Here is a 24,168-nt window from a genome sequence, read left to right on the forward strand (position 1 = left end):
AGGAATCATAGGTTATAATTTATGTAAAACCTGAAGCTTCCCGGCTAGTTGCAGTCTGATCAGCCTTCAAGGGACTGACTCCGCAGAGGCAAGCACCGCTCCCAGAAACCTATTCCTGAGCTCCAAGTGTTAGAGCAGGCCAGCCAGGCAGGTGCTCTTTTAAAAGTGTGATCCCTCTGACTTCAGACACCAATGTCTAACCCTTCTCCCAGGCAGAGCTGTCCCAGGACTACTGGGAACCTCTTAGCACAGAAATGGAAACGCAATGCAACTTCTTACCACTGTGTCATAGCATCTACCTTGGTATTTTGTTTAAGGGCTTTGCTTTTCTCTGGTTCTTAAGCTTAGTTTTTGTGTTTCCTGTGGCAGGAAGACCTGTTCCAGATTCCATCGAAAAAGATTGGATTAATATTTGGAAATAACAAATCTAGTGCAGAGCAGAGGAAAAGCACAGTTACTTACCGTAACAGGTGTTATCCAGGGACAGCAGGCAGATATTCTTGACTGATGGGTGAAGGCACCGACGGAGCCCCGGTACGGACAATTTTAGAGTGACTGCACTCTAAGAACTTAGAAAGTTCCAGCTAGGCTGCACCGCGCGTGCGCGAGTGCCTTCCCGCCCGACGAAGGCGCGCGGTCCCCAGTTAGGATAAGCCAGCTAAGAAGCCAACCCGGGGAGGTGGGAGGGACGCAAGAATATCTGCCTGCTGTCCCTGGATAACACCTGTTACGGTAAGTAACTGTGCTTTATCCCAGGACAAGCAGGCGGCATATTCTTGACTGATGGGTGACCTCCAAGCTAACAAAAAGAGGGATGGAGGGAAGGTTGGCCATTAGGAAAATAAATTTTGTAAAACAGATTGGCCGAAGTGTCCATCCCGTCTAGAGAATGCATCCAGACAATAGTGAGATGTAAATGTATGAACTGAGGACCAAGTAGCAGCCTTGCAGATTTCTTCAATGGGAGTGGAGCGGAGGAAAGCTACAGAAGCTGCCATAGCTCTAACTTTGTGGCCTGTGACAGAACCTTCCAGTGTCAGGCCAGACTGAGCATGACAGAATGAAACGCAAGCAACCAGCCAATTGGATAGAGTGCGTTTAGATACAGGATGACCCAACTTGTTAGGATCAAAGGACAAAAAAAGTTGAGGAGATGATCTGTGAGGCTTAGTACGTTCGAGATAGTAAGCCAAAGCACGTTTACAGTCCAAGGTATGTAAAGCCTGTTCACCTGGATGAGAATGAGGCTTAGGAAAAAAATACAGGAAGGACAATGGACTGGTTAAGGTGAAAATCAGACACAACCTTAGGGAGAAACTTTGGATGTGTACGAAGAACCACCTTATCATGATGAAAAACAGTGAAAGGTGGATCGGCTACAAGTGCATGCAACTCACTGACCCTCCTGGCAGAAGTGAGAGCTATAAGGAAGACCACTTTCCAAGTGAGAAATTTGAAATGTGCTGTGGCCAAAGGTTCAAAAGGAGGCTTCATTAAAGCGGAAAGAACCACATTGAGATCCCAGACCTCAGGAGGGGGCTTGAGAGGTGGTTTCACGTTGAAAAGGCCCCTCATGAATCTGGAAACCAAAGGATGAGCAGAGAGGGGTTTTCCATGAATTGGCTCATGAAAGGCAGCAATGGCACTAAGATGAACTCTGATAGAAGTAGATTTGAGACCAGAGTCAGACAAGGAAAGAAGATAGTCTAACACCAATCCCACTGCTAGAGACATGGGATTATGGTGATGTAAAAGGCACCAGGAAGAAAACCGAGACCACTTCTGTTTATAACACTGAAGAGTGGCCGGTTTCCTGGAAGCATCAATGATGGAACGGACAGGCTGAGAAAGGAGTGAATGAGCCGAAGTCAGCCCGAGAGATACCAAGCTGTCAGGTGCAGAGACTGTAAGTTGGGATGCAGTAGGGACTGTTGATGCTGAGTAAGCAGAGAAGGAAACAGTGGAAGAAGTATGGGTTCCCTGGAACTGAGTTGAAGTAGAAGGGAGAACCAATGTTGCCTGGGCCACCATGGAGCGATGAGAATCATGGTGGCTTGTTCCCTCCTGAGCTTGAACAATGTCCGCAGCATGAGCGGTAGAGGGGGAAATGCATATAGGAAGAGATTGGTCCAATCCAGGAGAAATGCATCGGGTGCCAGATGGTGAGGAGAGTAGAGTCTGGAGCAAAACAGGGGCAGCTGATAATTGTGAGGAGCTACAAAAAGGTCCACTTGAGGAGTGCCCCAGTGAGCGAAAATGGACTGGAGAGTCAAGGGGTCGAGAGTCCATTCGTGAGGTTGGAGAATTCTGCTGAGATTGTCTGCTAAGGAATTCTGCTCCCCCTGAATGTAGACAGCCTTCAGGAATAAATGACGAGCTGTCGCCCAAGACCAAATCCGCTGGGCTTCCTGACACAACAGGCGAGAGCCCGTCCCTCCCTGTTTGTTGATGTAGTACATTGCAACTTGATTGTCTGTGCAAATGAGAAGTACTTGAGGAAAGAGAAGATGTTGAAAAGCCTTGAGGGCATAAAACATTGCTCGGAGTTCCAGGAAATTGATGTGGTGTTTCTTTTCCTGGGCAGTCCAAAAGCCCTGAGTTTGGAATTTGTTCAAGTGAGCTCCCCAGGCATAAGGGGATGCGTCTGTGGTGATCACGAGATGATGAGGAGGTAAATGGAACAGTAGACCTCTGGATAGATTTGAAGATGTCAACCACCAAAGAAGCGACTGTCGAAGAGACGAGGTCACAGATATGTGTTGTGAGCAAGGATCCGTCGCTTGTGACCACTGGGTTGCTAGGGTCCATTGAGGGGTACGCAGGTGGAGACGTGCGAAGGGGGTGACATGTACTGTCGAAGCCATGTGCCCCAAGAGCACCATCATGTGATTGGCAGAGATGGTAATCTGTTGAAACACCTGCCGACAGAGATGAAGGATGGTCTGAAGGCGGTTGGATGGAAGAAACACCCTCATCAGAACAGTGTCCAATGAATTGACTCCAATGAATTGAAGTCGCTGGGTTGGAATGAGGTGTGATTTGGGTAGATTGATTTCGAAACCCAACAGTTGAAGGAAGTGAATGGTCTGGTTGGTGGCAAGCAGAACCGCCTGAGGAGAGTGAGCCTTGATCAGCCAGTCGTCCAAATAAGGGAAGACTTGAAAATTGTGAGAGCGGACATAGGCTGCTACCACAATCAGACACTTGGTGAATACCCTGGGAGAGGAGGCCAGACCGAAGGGTAGCACCTTGTACTGATAATGATTTTGATTGATGAGAAAGCGTAGATATTGCCTGGACGTCAGATGGATAGGAATATGTGTGTAGGCCTCTTTGAGATCGAGGGAGCATAGCCAGTCGCCCTGAGTGAGAAGAGGGTAGAGGGTGGCAAGAAAGAGCATTTTGAACTTTTCCTTGACCAAACATTTGTTGAGATCTCTGAGATCTAAGATGGGTCTGAGGTCTCCGGTCTTTTTGGGAACTAGAAAGTACCTGGCGTAAAATCCCTGACCTCGCTGATCTTGAGGAACTTCTTCGATGGCATTGAGAAGAAGGAGGGATTGAACCTCTTGAGCGAGAAGGAGGGACTGAGACTTGTTGGAAGTAGACTCTTTTGGCAGGTTTAACGGCGGAGGAGTCTGAAAATTGAGGGAGTAGCCATGGGCTATGATAGAGAGCACCCACTGGTCGGTGGTGATTGCTTCCCAATGAGTCAGAAAAATGTTTAGTCTGTGGAAGAGGACATGAGGGAGGAAGACTGGCAATGCCCTGGAGAAGCGAGTCAAAAGGGCTGAGTCGGTTTAGGCTGAGCAACAGGTTTTATGGCAGGCGGCTGTTGTTGGCGAGCCTGTTGTTGTTGCTGCCATTGCCTCCGAGGCTGAGGAGGATGAGGCTGAATTGGTCGAGCAGAGAAACGCCGTTGATACGACGTCTGCTGCCAAAAAGGACGAGTAGGAGGGGGGTTTCTTTTTGTTTTTCAATAAAGTATCCCACCTCGTCTCATGAGCTGAAAGCTTCTGAGTGGTGGAATCCATAGATTCTCCAAACAACTCATCACCCAGGCAGGGAGCATTGGCAAGGCAGTCCTGGTGGTTTACGTCAAGGTCTGAGACGCGAAGCCATGCCAATCGTCTTATGGCTACAGACATAGCAGTAGCTCGGGATGTCAGTTCAAAAGTGTCATAGATGGAACGGACCATAAACTTCCTGAGCTGCAAGAGACTGGAAGTGCATTGCTGAAAAGCAGAAAGCTTGCGGTCAGGAATATATTTTTGAAAAGTGGCCATCTGCTGGATAAGATGTTTCAGGTAAAAGGAGAAGTGGAATGCATAGTTACCTGAACGGTTGGCCAACATAGCATTCTGGTACAGTCGTTTACCAAATTTGTCCATAGCCTTGCCCTCTCTGCCAGGAGGGACAGAGGCATACACACTGAGCCTGCAGATTTTTTGAGGGTTGATTCCACTAGTAAAGATTCATGCGGAAGCTGAGGTTTGTCAAACCCTGGAATAGGGATCACTTTGTAAAGTGATTCCAATTTCCTTGGAGCTCCTGGAATGGTGAGAGGAGTCTCCAGATTTTTGTAAAATGTTTCCCTTAAGATATCATGAAGGGGTAATTTTAAAAATTATTTGGGAGGTTGGTCAAAGTCCAAAGCATCCAGGAATGCTTTCGACTTCTTAGAATCCAACTCCAAGGGGAGAGAAAGGGTGTCTGAAATCTCCCTAAGAAATTTAGTGAAGGAAGAGTGCTTTGGCTTACTAGCAGGATCCTGCACTGATGGGTAAGCCTCGTCCGATGAAAAATCCTCCTCGGTACCGAGGGGATCCTCGGAGTCATCCCATAAATCAGGGTCACGTACCGATGGAAGACGGCCCTGAGATAGAGGAGTAGAGGACTCAGTATGCCTGGTCTTGCGTACCGATTTGCCGGAACGCATCGACACCGTTCCTGGCGACTGTAAAGCGGTACGGGTGTCGAAGAGCGATACCGGATCAGAGACAGCATGAGCAGCTCGACGAAGAGACTTGGGCTCTGCCGATAAAAGAGGCATAGATATAGAAGAGGCAGATTTAAGCGGTGCCGATAACGTCGATGCCGACAAAATAGGCTGATCGACGATCGGTACCGGAGGCTCAGTAGGTACCGACACTGGAAGGTTCGGAGTCAGCAGAGCCGGGAGCAGGTGTTGTAATTGCTCCTTAAGCTGGACCTGGAGGATGGATGCTATGCGCTCATCCAGAGACGGTCCCAATGGCACCGGTACCGCTTTTTTCTTGCTCGGTACCTGCAGTGCAGCTCGACGCTCAGGCGAAGTCGATGCCGATGAGGAGGCAGTCACTTCTATGGGAGCGTAGCGTTTGCGGGGCTGGCGCGCAGTCTGCAGGACTTGGCTCACTGTATGTTCGACTGGCGGGCCAAGAACTGTAGGGGATGGCTTCTTAGCTGGCTTACCTGTGGGTTGCGACACCGAGGATGCATCCTGCGGTGTCGAAACCACCGGTGCCGACTTAGAGGAAGTTACCGATGCCGGGGTCGATGCCGGTGGGACTTCCATAGCGGCACTGAAAAGAATCTGCTGTTGAATTTGGCGATTCTTCAAAGTTCTCTTTTGAAGAGAACTACAGCGGGTGCACATCTCAGCCCTATGGTCCGGACCCAAACACTGAAGGCACCACTTGTGCGGGTCGGATAAGGAAATAGGACGTGCACACCGCTGACACTTTTTAAAACCCGGTGAAGGGGGCATGAAGGGAAAAACGGCAGTAGCAAAATCGAAGCCCGAAGCTTCAATGGTGCCAACAGGTCCTGCCGTGGCCGACCGAAAAAAGTCAAAAAAAAATGAAGACTTCTTTTTTTTTTTTAAATGTTAATCAAGAATGAATAAAAAAAGAAAACGTGAGAAGTTTCACGAAGAAAAAAAAGCGCGAGCGGGAAGGCGAAAAAGAGATATCCAACAGCCGTTGGAAACACGCGTCTTCTTAGCTTTGCGGAAACTAAGAAACTGGGGACCGCGCGCCTTCATCGGGCGGGAAGGCACTCGCGCACACACGGTGTGGCCTAGCTGGAACTTTCTAAGTTCTTAGAGTGCAATCACTCTAAAATTGTCCATATCGGGGCTCCGTCGGTGCCGTCACCCATCAGTCAAGAATATGCTGCCTGCTTGTCCTGGGATAAAGATACCTTCTTAACTCGCTTGTAAAAGTTAAGACTGAACAAAGAGGGCACTGCCCAGGGAGACAAGGAGGTGAAACTAAGCAAAATGATTGATGCCTTCCTACAATCCAACTCGCAAGCTGGGGAACACAACCCATCTGTAAGGAATCGTATGTTGTTTGCACAGGAAAAATAACTGGCCAACAGCTAAGCAATCCACAGATTCGCAGGTGGGGACAAGCAGAGCAGTGGATATTAGCAGAATGAATCTGTTTATTGGAGGAATCAATGAGTCAAGAAATGAAGAGAAGCTAGTACTTACCTATCATGTTGGCACTAACGTTGTTGTCACTTGAATATTTCAGCAGTTCTCGCAGGAAAGCCATTAAATATCGGAACACATTTCGATGGCATCGTGGCAACTGAGAAATTACCTAAGTGGAAATGGAAAAGATAGACTTCTATCACGTAAATCCTAGTGAGTGAGGGTAGAAGACTGTAATCATTTATATTTGACTCTGTCAGGAGGGTACAGACGCCCAACTTAAGTATGACACGATCTTAAGAATGCAGTTGCAGCTTCATTTGATTTCATTAAGCAGTATTTCTAGTGGCATAGACTCCTACACTTCTGTGGAAGATTCAGGAATGATGCAGGGCCACATTAAGAACAGTGTGTGGTTGTGCATGCTGTACCTTAAAGGGCCATCTTCTCTACTTCTCTTACTTTTAGCAGGTATCCTCAAAAATTCATGACATACAGTCCAGTGATAGACAAAAATAAAGATAATTTCATATAAGTGCCAATGGGGTATCAGACCACCCTCTGAGCAGCATAGCTCATTAGAGTTTAATTCCTCATTCTTCCCGTAAGGTACAACTTCTCTAAATCCTCATTTGTGTTAGTACTTATTAAAAATGCTTTAAACATTTCAATAAGCTTAATTTCATAAGTTAATTTAAATATAATTTAATCTCATAACTTAGCTTTTCAGCCTTCAATGTTAATCCCCTCGGGATCCGGAAGGTTCGCCCCCCACATTTCGCCCCCAGCAATTCGCCCCTCACATTTCGCCCCCCACATTTCGCCCCAGGTATGTTTCGCCCCCACACATTTCGCCCCCCAGATGTTTCGCCCCCACACATTTCGCCCCCGCACATTTCGCCCCTGAGCGTTGGATTATGTGTACTGCACATTTCGCCCCTGAGCATTCCTCCGTTCTCTCTCTCTCACTCTAACTTTGTCTCCCTTCCCACCTCCCCTTTCTGGTCTGAGTCATTCTTTTCCTCTCTTTATCTTTCCCCTACCCCACCCCCAATTGTAGGTCCAGCATCTGTTCCTTCCCAGCAGCGGCCGCCGATCCTGACAATCCCACTGCCTCTTACCCTCACTTACCCGAAGCAGTAGTGGCAGCCTGTGAGCAGAGGCAGTGCCGTAAACAGGCTGCTTTCGGCCAGCCCTGGCAGGGCCTTTCCTCTGCCATGTTAGTCCTGACAACACCCACTCCCTCCCTCTGGCCCCCGAAACTAGGTTGTGCTTGTGGTGATGCCTCTTCACCCCGTGCTGCTTCCTCGACCCAGGAGAGGGGGACAGCGGCGGGGTCGGGGGAGACGGGGCTGGGGACGGAGACCCCTCTTCCTGCTCCAGCATAGGCACCGATTCCCTCTGGAGCCCGCCCCGGCGGCAGCACCGCCGTCAGCATAGGCACCGATTCCCTCTGGAGCCCGCCCCGGCGGCAGCACCGCCGTCCATGACAACACCCACTCCCTCCACCGATTCCCTCTGGAGCCCGCCCCGGCGGCAGCACCGCCGTCAGCATAGGCACCGATTCCCTCTGGAGCCCGCCCCGGCGGCAGCACCGCCGTCCATGACAACACCCACTCCCTCCACCGATTCCCTCTGGAGCCCGCCCCGGCGGCAGCACCGCCGTCAGCATAGGCACCGATTCCCTCTGGAGCCCGCCCCGGCGGCAGCACCGCCGTCAGCATAGGCACCGATTCCCTCTGGAGCCCGCCCCGGCGGCAGCACCGCCGTCCATGACAACACCCACTCCCTCCCTCTGGCCCCCGAAACTAGGTTGTGCTTGTGGTGATGCCTCTTCACCCCGTGCTGCTTCCTCGACCCAGGAGAGGGGGACAGCGGCGGGGTCGGGGGAGACGGGGCTGGGGACGGAGACCCCTCTTCCTGCTCCAGCATAGGCACCGATTCCCTCTGGAGCCCGCCCCGGCGGCAGCACCGCCGTCCATGGCAGGCTGCCAAGCGGGCACTCGCCGCCATGACAACACCCACTCCCTCCACCGATTCCCTCTGGAGCCCGCCCCGGCGGCAGCACCGCCGTCAGCATAGGCACCGATTCCCTCTGGAGCCCGCCCCGGCGGCAGCACCGCCGTCCATGACAACACCCACTCCCTCCCTCTGGCCCCCGAAACTAGGTTGTGCTTGTGGTGATGCCTCTTCACCCCGTGCTGCTTCCTCGACCCAGGAGAGGGGGACAGCGGCGGGGTCGGGGGAGACGGGGCTGGGGACGGAGACCCCTCTTCCTGCTCCAGCATAGGCACAGATTCCCTCTGGAGCCCGCCCCGGCGGCAGCACCGCCGTCCATGGCAGGCTGCCAAGCGGGCACTCGCCGCCATGACAACACCCACTCCCTCCACCGATTCCCTCTGGAGCCCGCCCCGGCGGCAGCACCGCCGTCAGCATAGGCACCGATTCCCTCTGGAGCCCGCCCCGGCGGCAGCACCGCCGTCCATGACAACACCCACTCCCTCCCTCTGGCCCCCGAAACTAGGTTGTGCTTGTGGTGATGCCTCTTCACCCCGTGCTGCTTCCTCGACCCAGGAGAGGGGGACAGCGGCGGGGTCGGGGGAGACGGGGCTGGGGACGGAGACCTGCGGCTCGTCGGAGGTGCGCGGCGTACGCTCGCGGGACGCTGTCTCGCTCTGGCCCAAGCCCCGATCACCCTTCATGTCCTAGCGGATCGCGGACGAAAAAGGGGAAAGCCCGGGGGCGGGGCCAGACTTCGACTCCCTCCCCCCCTTGGCTTTGCTCGCGCACACCAGCAGCTGGACTGAGGGCCCGTGAGGTAAGGATTTGCGCGGGAGGGGGGGGGGGGTGATGAGCATTTCACTTTCGAAAAGTCAGGCGCGCTCCGAGTCAGGCGCGCTCCGAGACGGATTTCTTTTTCCCCTCAAAGGCAGGGGCGAAATGTGCGGGGGCGAAATGTGTGGGGGCAAAACATCCGGGGGGCGAAATGTGTGGGGGCGAAACTTCCGGGGGCGAAACATACCTGGGGGCGAAATGTGGGGGGCGAAATGTGAGGGGCGAATTGCTGGGGGCGAAACTTCCGTGAACCAATCCCCTCAACCAACGCGTTTCGCTTTCTTTATCAAGGCATGGGGAAGCTGAAAAGAAAACACAATAAACTGTCATTAAAAAACCTAATAACCCCACCACAAAACCAATTGCAGCAGAATCCTCTCTTACCTACATAACTTTTTTTCTCACTCATACAGCCATCGGCTCTCATAAGATGGCCGCGGCGTTCTAACACTGAACAGTTATACTTCCTCCCCATGACGTCACTTCCAGATTTACCCGGATATGGAGACTAGACAGAAACCATAAATCATTAATGATTTTTTACTTTTATTACTTTTCTTTCTCATTTGCCAGCATCCCACCCGGATAAATAAATTCATGGTTTTATGATTTATGGTTTCTGGCTAGTCTCCATATCCGGGTAAATCCAGAAGTGACGTCAGGGGGAGGAAGTATAACTGTTCAGTGTTAGAACGCCATGGCCATCTTATGAGAGCCGATGGCTGTATGAGTGAGAAAAAAAGTTATGTAGGTAAGAGAGGACTCTGCTGCAATTGGTTTTGTGGTGGTGTTATTAGGTTTTTTAATGACAGTATATTGTGTTTTCTTTTCAGCTTCCTCATGCCTTGATAAAGAAAGTGAAACGCGTTGGTTGAGGGGACTAACATTGACGGCTGAAAAGCTAAGTTATGAGATTAAATTATATTTAAATTAACTTATGAAATTAAGCTTATTGAACTATTTAAAGCATTTTTGATAAGTACTAACACAAATGAGGATTTAGAGAAGCTGTGCCTTATGGGAAGAATGAGGAATTAAACTCTAATGAGCTATGCTGCTCAGAGGGTGGTCTGATACCCCACTGGCACTTATATGAAATTATCTTTATTTTTGTCTATCACTGGACTGTATGTCATGAATTTTTGAGGGTACCTTAAAGGGAACATTGGTAGGGACAGTTGGCCCTATTTTCAGCTGGGAGCAGAGGGAAGCATTAAAAGCTACAAGTTCAAAGTTGCATACAAATCCGACTTAAGAACAGCTTTAAAAAAGTAACTCGTTCTTAACCTGGGGACTGCCTGTACCGTATTTCCCTATGTATAGGCCGCCCCTTTGTATAGGCCATAGGAAATGCCGATGTAGGTTTAAAAACTCTTAGATAAGCTGCCCCATGCTACTAGCCGCGGCTTATCTAAGAGTTTTAAAACCTATATCGGCCTATACATCATCCCCCCTTAAATACCTCCCTCGCCGGTAAATACCTCCTAGATGGCTGCCTCTTCCAAACACGCTGTGCAGGGCAGGAGCAATGTTTGCGATCTCAAGTCTCACCCCGCACCGCTTCCTGATTGGCTGCTGTCAGTTCTCGCGATGGCAGCCAATCAGGAAGTGGTGCGGGGTGAGGCTTGAAATCACAAACATTGCTCCTTCCCTGCACAGCGTGTTTGGAGGAGGCAGCCAGCGTGTTTGGAGGAGGCAGCTGGCAGCCATCCAGGAGGTGTTTACTGGCGAAGGAGGTATTTAAGGTTCAAATTTGGTTCAAATGATAAAACAGAGCACAGTGTGTAGCAATTCCATGCTGTGACAGTGAAGCTGAAATACCTGTCTACAGAGCCGGGTGTCATGTGAACAATCCAGGCAACGCTGGAACAATTCATAACAGATAACGGGCTCTGGAAGGGCCTCCAGGAATATCAGGAGAGCTTCAGCTACAGAATGGTTACTGCCAGCTAGGTCAAAGCAAGTTAAGGAATGTTTAAATATAATACCAAATTAGGACATTTTTCTAGATCCATCAAGTGATTTATAATAGCCCCAAACAGTACAGATCATAGCAGCCAATGTTTGAAAATGATTGTGGATGCTGAACTCATAACTCAACAAATTTCCTCTCATCTAGCAAAGAAAAAAAAAAAAAGGATGAACAAATACACCTGGTAGTGAATGACCATTCTGTATCTTAATGTCAAGAGGTAATGTGGACAAATCAAAAGCTAGGGTCCTGTCAGTCTCTCCTTTCCCTTCCCCCCTGCAGCTTGTCAGTATCATAAGTTTAAGATAATTAAAGACTTAATATATCACTTTGGAGAAAACCTATCAAAGCTGTTTATAACAAATAATATCAAAAGAACTGAAAGGAAATACAATAATATAGGAAAGTGATAAACCAACAAAAGAACTGAAAAGGAAAAACAAATCAAATCAAACCTGACACACTCTCTCCATTCAGGCATGCCATAGTACTTTTCTCCAATCAGTCCCTCTCTTTCCTCAGCCCATCTACACCAAATACCCAAATGTTTTCCATCCATGCTCAGAATTATTTTCTACAAAGTACTAATGTATTGCAAAGAATACCTATAATCTTATGCAAGCTTTGTATCCAATTACCACTTATGATCTGAAAAGTATTTCCTTTTTTAATGTTATATGAACTCTAATTTTAAGAAATTTGGATACAATTTAATTTTATATCTGATTTTAGAAGATCCTATGTTTTAATCTGAACTAAAAGGATTTTAGATTATATTTATATTTTATTTCAAATATCCTGATTTTAGATTGTGATGTCATGAAGAAAGAGTACAATTGTTAGTTGCATTCTATGTCCAAATCATGTTTTAAGTTTATGTCATGCCTCAACATTATAAGTTTGCTTACTGAAATTTATGATGATTTTGTAGTGTTTTTTTGTGTAACTTGCTATAAGCATTCACTGTAAAAAAGCAAAATATAAGACTAAATAAATTCAAGGATACGGATTGTTTCAGGAATACTGGTATCCAAGCAGTCGATAATCTCTTGCAACTCCTCTTGCATCCCTGGAGTCTGGAACAGGTCTTCCTGCCACAGGAAACACAAAAACTAAGCTTAAGAACCAGAGAAAAGCAAAGCCTTAAACAAAATACCAAAGTAGATGCTATGACACAGTGGTAAGAAGTTGCACTGCGTTTGCATTTCTACAGATATCAGTACACTATGTTGAAATATGAACCTTAAATGAATTTTCCCTAGTCTGGGATGATACAATGGTAGATACAGATTAGTTTAGATCAGTGATTTCCAACTTTTCTCATGTAAAGGGCTGCAATGTGAATACAAAATAGCTCTGAGGGCCACCAAAAAATTTCAAACTTACATACACATACGAGGGGTTGCTGAAAAGTTCTCGGCTCAATCAACTTTCTAAATTCTGAGCATTATTTTGCCACTGTAGCTGAAAAGTGTTATTTTATTTCGTTAAGTGCCAATATACAGAAACAGTATTCTTTGTTTCGATATTGTTTCAGATCATTGAACCATATCCACATCATTCTCTTCTTGGTTGATCTGAGAACTTTTCAGCACCTCCTCTTATTACTAATTTTGTAAAACACCTTGATCTGCTTTGTTTAAGTGTTAAAAAAAATACTAACATTGATTCTACAACACTTCAAGGATATACGAGTATTTTAAAAACACACTTTATTTTCAGATTGTCAAAAACCATAAATGAGACACCTGAGTCTCACATAAGAGACTGTTTGCAGTTATTACTGCATATCAGGTGGGAAAGACTGAACTCAACACATACACAGGATTTGAAGATGTTTTCAGCCAACTTTTTGAGGGCTGTAATCAGTGGCGTACCAAGGAGGGGGCGGGGGGGGGGGGGGGTCCACCCCAGAAGCCAGCCATGAGGGGGGTGTTCCCAGCCTGGGAATCATGGTCCGGGATCTTCCCTTCTCATGGCCCGGTGTCAAGGCTCTGGATAGTCCCCGTGGCCCAGCATGCTCCAAGCCTTCTCTCCCTTTACCTTCCGTTAAGCTGAAAAAACTGCCGGTCTTGGCAGTGATTCAGCTATGTCACCTGCGGCTCCCCTTCCTGCTTTCCGCGTCTGCCAATGATGCAACTTCCTGTTTCCGCCCGGGTGGGTTGCAGAGGCAGATACGGAAAGCAGGAAGGGGAGCCATGAGCGACATAGCTGAATCACTGCCGAGGTCAGCAGTTTTTTCAGCTTCATGGAAGGTAAAGGGAGAGAAGGCTGGGAACATGCTGGGCCACAGGGACTATCCAGAGCCTTGGCACCGGGCCGTGAGAAGGGAAGTTCCCGGACCATGACTCCTAGGCCGGGAACACCCCCTCATGGCTGGCACCTGGGGGGAACATTACTAAAAATATTTTTTACATTTGGAGGGTATCAAAAATGATGGTTGGGGGTGTCAAAAAACAATGGGCCCCGGGTGTCAAATACCCTAGGTATGCCTCTGGCTGTAATAGAGGACTTCAGAGACTGCGCATTGGAGACTCTGGCTTAGATGAAAGTGAAGTTGGCTATTTAGAATAGGTATTCTCTTAAGCTGATAACCCATAACACATCTGAGGGACACTATTACTACTTGATGATAGTACACAACCCTTGAGTAGCTCATTAAGGTTCCATGACAACACAAATGATTTGATGAAGAGTTCAACTAAATTTGTCCCACCTAAACCCAGATCCAGAAGGGAGAAGGCAGGATTGGGGCATTTGCCTCAGCTATCGTGTGGCAAGGGAGGTTAGGCAGCACTACCTGTTCTGATCCTGTCTCCTACTGTGCAAACCAAGTCAGCAGTTGGAGAAGCATTTCATTTGATTTAATCTGCTGTTGCTGCAGTGCCAGATCTCACAGCTAGTGGTAAGAATAGCAGGCTGAGAAACAGGGACGCCAGGGTTTAAATCCCACTGATGCTCCTTGTGATCTTGGTCAAGTCACTTAACACTCTACTGATTCAGATACAAACTTAAGGATACATTTATTGAAGTGCATTACTATGTTAGCGCATGCATATGCAGTTAATATACATTACTAGTAAATAGGTCTCATTGTATAAAGTTAGACATGTGGGACAAATTTTCAAAGTGATTTGGTTGGCAACTGACCAGCAAAATCATGTGTTCAGAGCTAGCCACTAATCTTCAGCAGCACTTAACCGACTAATTGCTTCTGAAATTTGCAGCTTGTGCCTAACCCAAAGTTGGCTATATTGGGGGTGCTCTGAGAGCAAAATCAGTACTTGGCCGCTTAAGCACTGATATTCCACTCTTAAGCAGCCAGGTTTAGTGCATAAATTGAATTGCTAAAAGCCTGTCCTATTTTTGTGTGCTAATCCATGTCTGCTTAAGTACTGAATATTAACTTTAGTTGCTTCTTATCCATGTTACTTGAACGTGCTGATCACCGCCGCTGCCTAGACTTCCTCTCATCCTAAGCTATTCTTGATCCGCTTCAGTTAGACTTTTACTCATTGCATTCCATAGAAACTGCCCTTTCTAAAGTTTACAATGACCTGTTCATGGCCATATCCAAAGGCCTCTACTATTATCCTCATCCTTCTCTATTTTTCTGCTGACCTTGATACTGTTGATAACTGCCTACTCCTTGATTCGCTGTCCTTGATGAAATTAAGCTACATTGCAGCACATGCTAGACCTGAATGCCAGCATTGAATTGGCGTTAGTTCTAGAAGCGTAGCGCACGGTAATTTCCTGCGTGCACTAAAAACACTAGCGTACCTTAGTAAAAGGAGCCCTTTGTCATTTTACTTCAAGGTTCTACTGTACAGTGGTACCTCAGAATCCGAATGCCCCAGAACTCGAACGATTTGGAATCCAAACTTTTTTTTTCTTCATTTTTGCCCCGGAATCTGAACACTGCTTTGGAATCCAAATTGCAAGCAGTGCTCAGCCCAAACCTTCCCCTCTGATGCAGCTTCCTGTTTCCGCCTGGGAGGGAAGCTTTGGGCTCAACACCACTTGCAGCTGCCGTTGCCGATCTTGCTGTCTTGCCGCTGGGGATCCCGATCATGCTGCCTCTGCTGCTGGGGATCCTGATCTTGCTGTTTCTGCCAGGTAGGCCCGATCTTGCAGAGTTTGTGGGACCAAGGAATGGATTAATCCAGTTTCTATTCTTTTCAATGGGAAGACTTGTCATGTCTATGAGCATCAGAATGGTTGGTTCTGCTCTCTCCTGGCTTTCTTCCTCTCTTTTCCATTGCCCCTTCAGTGTATGAAATGGTGGTTCCTCCACCACAGTCATTTCATTATCAAGGCTGTCCTAGGACAACTCCTTTTCTCAATCTACACCTGTTAACTCCCAGATCTACTTCTCCACACCAGACATCTCTACTGAAACCCAGATCCTAGACAAAGCCTGAATGTCTGACATTGCCGCCTGGCTGTCTCACTGCTATCTAAAACTGAATATGGCTAAAATGGAGCTCCTCATCTTCCCGCCTAAACCCACTTTCCCTGTTCTCTGTCTCTGTAGACAACACTCTCATCCTCCCTCTTTAGTCTGTTCGGAATCTCGGAGTCATCTTTGACTCTTTCTCCTCCACCCAGATACAACATATCGCTAAAACCTGCTGCTTCTTCCTCTATAATATTACCAAAAGCTGACCATACCTCTCCAAGCACAATACCATAACCCTTATCCATGCCCTAATCATCTCACGGATAGATTACTGCAATGCACTACTCTCAAGTCTTCTGTTCAGCCATCTTTCTTCCCTTCAATCCATCCAGAATTTGGTTGCATGACTCATGTTCCATAAGAGCCCCTATAAAGAGATTATGTACTTAACCCTGGTAAGCTCTTTTCCAGTAGATAGGTGAGACATTCTGGACCACATGTGTCAAAACACAAGGACCGCGGGCTGAATCTTGCCCACTGAGCCATTTTAAGTGGCCCGCGGTGACTGTACCATAGCTATATAACTATGGGTTATTTCCCTAAAGCCATGTGCTGCTGCAGAAGGAATCCACTCTGGATTTTTCACTCTGCCTTTGCTGTACTTCACTGGGTTCTCTAGCTCCACCTACAGTTAGTACCCAAGAAATGAGAGCCACCGAATACATGGGAAGTAGAGGCACCTATAGCAACAGGCTTAAAAAACAAACTGTTCTGCTCAAGAAGTAAATCAAACAGTAATGTTAATCATCAACAAAGGCTTAAACATATATCATATATAAACAACTTCTTCCCATCTCTCAAGGGCTGATGAGCATCTAGCAATCAGCTTGGAGAAGCATAAACATACTGAAACAGTAGGCAGGCCCAGTAAAGACTTAGCGGGGGTCTAGAATGTTTCATCTATCTACTGGAAAAGAGCTTACTAGGTAAGTACATAATCTCCTTTTCCAGTGTAATAGGTGAGACATTCTAAACAGATGGGACATACAAAAACAGTCCCAAAAAGCTAGGGAGAGCTTGCTGCGCCGACCCTTAAGACCAAGGGCTCCAAAGCAGAGTCTAGTCTTGCCCACAAAAAAGCCACACACCTGGTAGAATGTGCCTTGATGGAAACAGGGGACTGTTTCTAAAAAAAAAATGTAGGAAGACAAAATGACCATACGGATCCACCTGGAAATTGTGGCCTTGGAGTGGGTGCACCCCGCTTAATTGAATGAGTCTGCACAAACAAATGGTCAGAGAAACGAAGCTTGTTAGTGATCTCCAGATAACGCAGAAGAACTCTGTGCATATCTAGTTTCTTCAACAAGTGAGTTTGTGTCTTGGAACCAGTAGGCTGAAAGGCAGGCAAACACACTTCCTGATTAACATGAAATGCCAAAACCACCTTCAGCAAGAAAAAAGGAACCATCCGATGGGAAACCCCCATCTCCAAAATATGGAGGAACGGTTCTCTGCAAGACAGAGCCTGTAGTTCAGACACATGACCCGCCAAAGTAATGGCAACCAGAAAAAAAGTCTTGAGTGTCAAGTCCAAGAAGGAAGCATCTTGAAGGAGCCTTGGTAAAGCTAGACAGCACCAGGTTAATGTCCCAGGAGGGGAAAGGTTGCTTAACCAGCGGTCTGACACAAAGAGCCCCCTTCAGAAATCTAGCAACAACAGGATGAGACGCCATCGAAGACAGACACTTCCGGGATCTAAAATAAGCGAGCCTAAACATCTGGACCTGAAGAGAAGTCAAAGTGAGGCCTTAATCCAGACCAGCCTGAAGAAAGGCGAGAATCAGAAAGATCTGAGTTGAATAAGGGTCCACCTGGTCCTGGGTGCACCAATGTTGGAAGGTTTTCCACGCCTTAGCATAAGCCAAAACTGTGGATAACTTCTTAGCCTTGAGAAGAGAATCAATAACCATAGCAGAGTATCCTTTGTGCTCTAAGGCTGCACGCTCAAGAGCCATGCCGTAAGAGCAAAGTGACCCGGATCCTCCAAGGACACTGGACTCAGCAGGAGGAGGTCTGGATGTGCGCTCAGCTGAAGGCTGCAACCCCTGCGCAGATGCATCAGATCTGCATACCAGTCTGTGAGGACAATCTGGATTTACCAGAATGACACGGCCCGGATGGGTCATGATACGTCGAATGACCTAGCTGAACATCGGCCAAAGAGGAAAGACATAAAGGAGAATCTCCTGAGGCCATGGCTGCATCAGAGCGTTGAGCCTCTTTCTTCCGGGCTCGGATATATGGCTGAAGCAGTGATCCATTTTCTTGTGTCTTGCTGTGGCCATGAGGTCAAAGAGGGCCCAACCCCAGAGCAGTAATATTGCTCGGAATGCCGCTGTGGACAGGACCCACTTGCCCAGTTACAGAATCTGTCTGCTGAAGAAGTCTGCTTGAACACTGTCTACTCCTGCCACATACGCTGCCATCAGTGCTAGGAAGCGACGCTCTGCTTAAAGAAAAAAGAATGTGGGCTCTTGGTCCGTCCCTGGCAATTGACGCAGGCTACTACAACTGCACTGTCAGAGAGACCATCACTGCTTAGCCCTCCAGAGTCTTTTGCAATCTCATCAGAGCTAGCTGAATGGCTCTGAGTTTAACCAGTTGATTGACCATTTTCGCTGAGAGGGCATCCAACTCCCCTGAACAGGAGAATTATTGCAATGGGCTCCTGGGCCCCGAAGACTAACATTCATTATCACCACGATCCAGGAGACAATGTGTAGTGGTACGCTCCCACAGAGCGAATGTGAGAGAAGCTATTTCTTCTATCACCATTCTCATAAACTCCGCCCTTCAGTCGGGCCATTTCTCCCCAGAAATGGGCCATATCGCCTTGACCCCACTACTGAAAAAATCTGACCTTGACCCTTCCATACCATCCAGCTATCGCCCAATTGCAAATATCCCTCTCCTAACCAAGATGCTAGAGTTCATCATTTATTCCCAACTCTCATCATACTTAGAGAGATTCTCTATTCTTTTACCCTATCAATATGGCTTTCGTCCTAACTTCAGCACCGAATCCCTACTGTCTTCCCTGATTTCAAGGGTTCAACAACTTCACTCTCGAAACAAGTTCGCCGTCCTCCTACAATTTGACCTTTCCGCTGCTTTCGACGTTGTTCACCATGATATTCTTGTTTACCAACTCTCTGAGATAGGTATCAACTCCACAGTCCTAGGTTGGTTCTCTAAATTCCTCCGCTCTTGTTCTTACATTGTTAACATGAATGGCACCTCATCCTGGAAACCGAATTGTGGAGTCCCGCAAGGCTCTCCACTATCCCCTATCCTTTTCAACATCTATATGTCCTCCCTAAAACTCCCCCACCTATCCCCCCTTAAAACAATTTACACTTATGCAGACGACATCCTCGTCCTCCTCGAGACCGATTCGAACCTCACCGACCTGTCTAAGAACATATCCTCTTGTATAATGAACCTACAATCCTGGGCCCACACTGTGCAAATGAAATTGAATGAGTCCAAAACAAGACTTCTTTGGCTCGGTCCAAAGCTAGATCACCTACCCACCTCCATCCCACTACCCTCTGGCTCCTCTCTGCAGCTTGAGTTCTCGAGCAAGGTCTTGGGCATCATCATTGATTCCACATTGTCCTTCAACGACCACCTCCAATCCTTGGTAAAAAAATGCTTTTTCAACCTTCACATGCTGAGGAAAGTTAGATCCTGCTTCCATCAAAAACATTTTACCCTCCTTGTCCAATCCATCATCCTCTCCAGATTGGACTATTGCAACTCTATCTACTTAAGCTTAACTAAGAAAAACCTCCACAGACTCCAAAGGATTCAGAATGCTGTGGCCAAGCTCATCTTCGTTAAAAGTAAATTTAACCATATCTCCCCGCTCCTGGCCAAGCTCCACTGGCTTCCGATAATCGCCAGGGTCCACTATAAATGCGCCTGTTTAACTTTCAAAATCCTATATGGTATCCTCCCTCCCTTTATCCCTCTTTCTTGGAATTCCTCAAACCCTAATACCACCAGATCCTCCCACAAATTAAAACTATCCTTCCCCTCGCTAAAAGGCATTTCCCACACAGGAAAGCTAGGGACCTCCCTCCACTTCAAAATCACTGAGCTCTGGAACAACCTTACCTCCCCTCTTCGGAACTTGAGCTCTCTCCAAGTTTTCCGCAAACATCTGAAAACCTGGCTTTTCTCAAAAAATGTAAGTCTCCCTCCAACTTAGGAATCAAGGAAACTTTTATATCTTGGCATCCCAAGTCCTCTAAATTTTGTTCACACTTCTACCTCTAACCCTCTGTTGTAGTTCCTTCCTATTTATCCTACTGTAAACCGCGTCGAGCTCTATGAACGTGGAGATGATGCGGTATACAAACCTAAGGATTAGATTAGAAGCCACCAGTCCATGCTTACTCGGGCTTCCAGAGTCCAAGGTAGACAGGTCTGCAAGGCTTTCCTATGCAGAGCCTTAGCGAGAGAGCAAAGCATGCTGAAGAGGATGCATGTGCACCATCGTCCAAGAAACCACAACCAGCATGGCAACCATCAATCTCAGAATTTGAAGATAATCCCATGCTGACAGAACCTGCTGCTTTAGAAGGGAAGAAATCTGGGCATATAATTTCTGCCTGCGGGCTTCTGATAGATAGATAAGAACATAAGAACATAAGCAGTGCCTCCGCCGGGTCAGACCACAGGTCCATCCCGCCCAGCAGTCCGCTCCCGCGGCGGCCCAAACAGGTCACGACCTGTCAGAATCATCAGAAGGGGCTCCCTTGCCACCTTGGCTTCCCATTTAAGTCCTGCCTTCCTATCGAAGCCCTAGCCCTCCGGTCTTTCACATGCACGACCTGGTTGGTTTTTACTCATTACCTGGTTAACTTTCTATACTTGTGTTACATCCCAGCTCCTCCTTCAGTATCCCATGATCCCTTTATCCCTCAGGAATCCGTCCAATCCCTGTTTGAATCCCTGGACCGTACTCTGCCTGATCACTTCCTCCGGTAATGCATTCCAAGTGTCCACAGCCGTGTTGAAGAGAACTCCAAAGAATTTCAGCAACTTCATGGACGTCAGATGGCTCTTCCTGAAGTTGACAATCCAGCCCAGGTCTTAATCTGGAGACCCATCTTTCAAAGGTAAGCCACCACGACAACTATTAGCTTGGTGAAGGTTTGGGGTGCTGTTGCCAGCCCAAATGGCAGAGTCAAGAATTGGTAATGTTGTTCTAGAACATGAAATCACAAAAAGTTGCAGTGGGCTGGAAAAATGGGAATGTGCAAATACACCTCTCTGAGATCCAGAGGCAAGAAACTCTCCTAGGCCGCTGTTGCAATGACTGAATGAACAGCCTCCATTTGAAAGCGTAGAACCTTAAGAGCCGCATTCACGAGCTGAAGATCCAGAATAGGCCTCCAATCTTCTGAACCTTTCTTTGGCATGAGAAAGTATATAGAATATCTGCCTGAGCTCGAGTGCTTGGGGGGTACCGGCTCTATAGCTTGATATCCAGCAAGTTCTGAACGGTGGCTTGAACCTTCAGCGTTTTGATCGAGCGACCTGTAAGAGAGTTCACAAACCAATCTGGCAATTTGGAAGATGATGACAAAAAGTCTGTCCTGTAAGCTAATGAACTGTATAAAGAAAGAGTGATTCTTCGAGAAATGATGAACAAAACCCTGAGGAATATCACTACTTGCCAGTTGCTCTCTTTAGTCATCACAATTGGCTATTGATCTATGAAAAACAAATCCTTACAAACCTGGTGGCAGGCATTCTTAAACAGGTGGTCTACCAAGAGCCATATCTCCTTGGGAATCTTCATGGGTTTCTCACTGGTCTCATCACCCTCTAGTGGAAGCATCTGCATGAATGATTTTTCCTGTGGGGCAGAAGATACAAATCAGTAAGGGTATGGTGTAACCAGCTGCTCTGAGGATGACACAAGAAAAACCTCTGTCACCGAACACAAAGTATTACTTTAACAGAAGATTCAAGTATATCACTTAGACACGCTGTAAGAAAACTTGTATAGGTATCCCAAGATATAAGCTTGAAAAATATTCCATATACTGCCCTCTAATAACTAGAATTATCAGCTAGAATGCAAGATCAGAATCTTTAAGCAAGTAAATGTACCGAAAGCAGTCAGAAACTGTTCCTTCTTAGCATGAAAACATCAAAGCTCAGACGTTGTCATTTCTAAATGGGCTAGAAAAACATCATATGATGAAAAAGGTGGCACAAGGAAGAATATAGTGCTGTGACAACTGGGAGAGGAGCACCTAGAGGGGATCCTTTCTTAAGAGTATAATTATTACAACATACTGCTTTTAAGTCTGTGGAAAATTGTACTCCTAATTGAGAAAAATCAATCTATATTTCTATTCTTGAAATCAGTACCTTGGATGCTATGCTTTAGTTTTGCTATGAAACAAGAGAACTAAACTTGGATCTAGTCTGATAGAGAATTCCAAAGTTAATAGGACTAGCTTCCAGGATACACCATGTCCATAAGGAGTCTTTGGTTTTCTATTAGCTGAGATTTGGCTTGGAGGACAAGGAATAAAAATGGAAGTGGCAAGGGGAGGGGGCACTCCCATTTCAGTTATGGGCCAAAACCATCAGGACGGGTCTTTTTATGTCTATCTTAAGTTTGAAAGGAAGGGCTTTTTTAACTCAGTCTCAAAGGCCTTGACTCAACTATTTGGTATGGTTGCACTGAAACCCTCTCCCCTCTCCTCCCCCCCGTGACTTCTAAAATAAAAGCACTGAAAATTCCTATCAAAGTGTTAGTGTTACCTTCTCTAAGAAGCTGTCTTCTCCCTGAGAGTAAATCAGCAAACAAAGAAAGAAGAAAAGAGCGGATTAACAACAGCAGGCACGAAGTTATAGAAATGAAAGATTAAAAGGTCTCATGTCCTTATTTTCTTTCTTGCAAGAATTACTCTTTATGAATAAGCATATTCTGCATCAAGCTCCTGCAAGCACAACTAAAGAGAAAGGCACAAAGACATCTTCTGTGTTAGCCCCTCTACCAATTCCTCCTCCCCCCCAGATAAAATAAGAGGGCAAAGGAGAGCTCACTGGTACCGAGAAGGCCTTAGGACATGTCTCTTAGGTTCAAGCTGGGGGACACGTAAACATATATAGATATCTTCAGAATAATCAATCACTATTTAAAGGCAACATTCACTATCTAACCAATGAAGTTCCAGAATCAATTTCTGAAGAAAAGGCTGGAGAAGATATTTCCCATACTAACAGAAAGCCACTTCTTACCAAATCAATCAGTTTGGTGACAGGAACTTCTCGAATTGGTCTCCTCATTCGGCAAAGAGCTTCCAAGGAGGTGCCAAAGCAGCTTGACAAGTAATTACCACTGATGGTGAGAAAGTAATCCTTTCCTCGGTCCAAATGAAGCACCAGAATATCTTCAATTTTATCTTCTCCTGAGTTCAGGATTGTCACAGAGTCCTTACTGACATACACATCCAGAAAGATGTCCACAGTTTCATCTGGTACAGAAAGAAAGTAAATCATAGTCACATGCAGATCATCAATGAAAAATGGAAGCGACACAAAAAGAAAGAGGGAAAAAAATAAAAGCCCCAAAATTCTAAATAAAGATAAAGACAGACACTGTAAAAAAATGAAGTAAAAAACTAAGAATAATGAGAAGGATTTGGAAGGGATCCAGAAAAATCATAGAAGCAGACAGATAGTAAACTAAGACAAGAGTTGGCAATGTGAAATGACTTGCAAAATGGCATATTAAAATTTTATGTGGTGCTATCATAATCAATTTAAAAAAAAACCCCAAGAATTTCTAAAATATGACATGCTTGTAACTCAGTGACATCTATACACAAGGTCATGGACAGTAATTTTCAGAAATGCACTACAGGGATTTCAGATCTAAAAATTTCCATATATGTAAATACATACAGATTTACTCTTAATTAGTCTGGTTACCAGAAAGAAACATGTATCATACCCAATGTTTGTTCCTTTAGTCACAGCAGATGAATCCAGATGAGTCGGTTGTGTTCACCTAACAATATATATATATATCAGTGGTCTCAAACTCAAACCCTTTGCCACATTTTGGATTTGTAGGTACTTGGAGGGCTTCAGAAAAAATAGTTAATGTCTTATTAAAGAAATGACAATTTTGCATGAGGTAAAACTCTTTATAGTTTATAAATCTTTCCTTTTGGCTAAGTCTTAATAATAATATTGTAATTTATAGCTAAAGAGACATGTGATCAAGAAACTGTTTTATTCTACTTTTGTGATTATGATAAACATACCAAGGGCCTCAAAATAGTACCTGGCGGGCCGCATGTGGCCCACGGGCCACGAGTTTGAGACCACTGATATATATGGTACTTCAGCATTCCTAGTGACAAGGCAGTAGGATCAACCCATAGTTCTACTGGTCCAGAACTCCCTCCTCATAGCTGTCGAGTGCACATTGAGACTGAC

At 46.4% G+C, this 24,168-nt stretch overlaps 1 protein-coding gene across 3 annotated transcripts in view; it reads right to left on the reverse strand.

The window, feature by feature from the left end:
• OCRL (OCRL inositol polyphosphate-5-phosphatase) overlaps window positions 1-24,168 on the reverse strand; it is a 140,296-nt gene that overhangs the window by 4,707 nt on the left and 111,421 nt on the right. For 2 of the 3 annotated variants that reach the window (XM_033944918.1, XM_033944919.1), the window contains exons 18-23: window positions 22,963-23,198; window positions 22,483-22,506; window positions 21,443-21,562; window positions 12,235-12,319; window positions 11,078-11,205; window positions 6,479-6,590 (exon numbers count right to left, since the gene is read on the reverse strand). In XM_033944918.1, coding sequence (XP_033800809.1) covers window positions 6,479-6,590; window positions 11,078-11,205; window positions 12,235-12,319; window positions 21,443-21,562; window positions 22,483-22,506; window positions 22,963-23,198 — 705 coding nt within the window. The remainder of the gene's footprint in view (window positions 1-6,478; window positions 6,591-11,077; window positions 11,206-12,234; window positions 12,320-21,442; window positions 21,563-22,482; window positions 22,507-22,962; window positions 23,199-24,168) is intronic. The other variant, XM_033944920.1, reaches the window with a different exon arrangement.

Source organism: Geotrypetes seraphini, chromosome 5 (assembly GCF_902459505.1).
Source record: "Geotrypetes seraphini chromosome 5, aGeoSer1.1, whole genome shotgun sequence".
NCBI classification, from domain to species: Eukaryota; Metazoa; Chordata; class Amphibia; order Gymnophiona; family Dermophiidae; genus Geotrypetes; species Geotrypetes seraphini.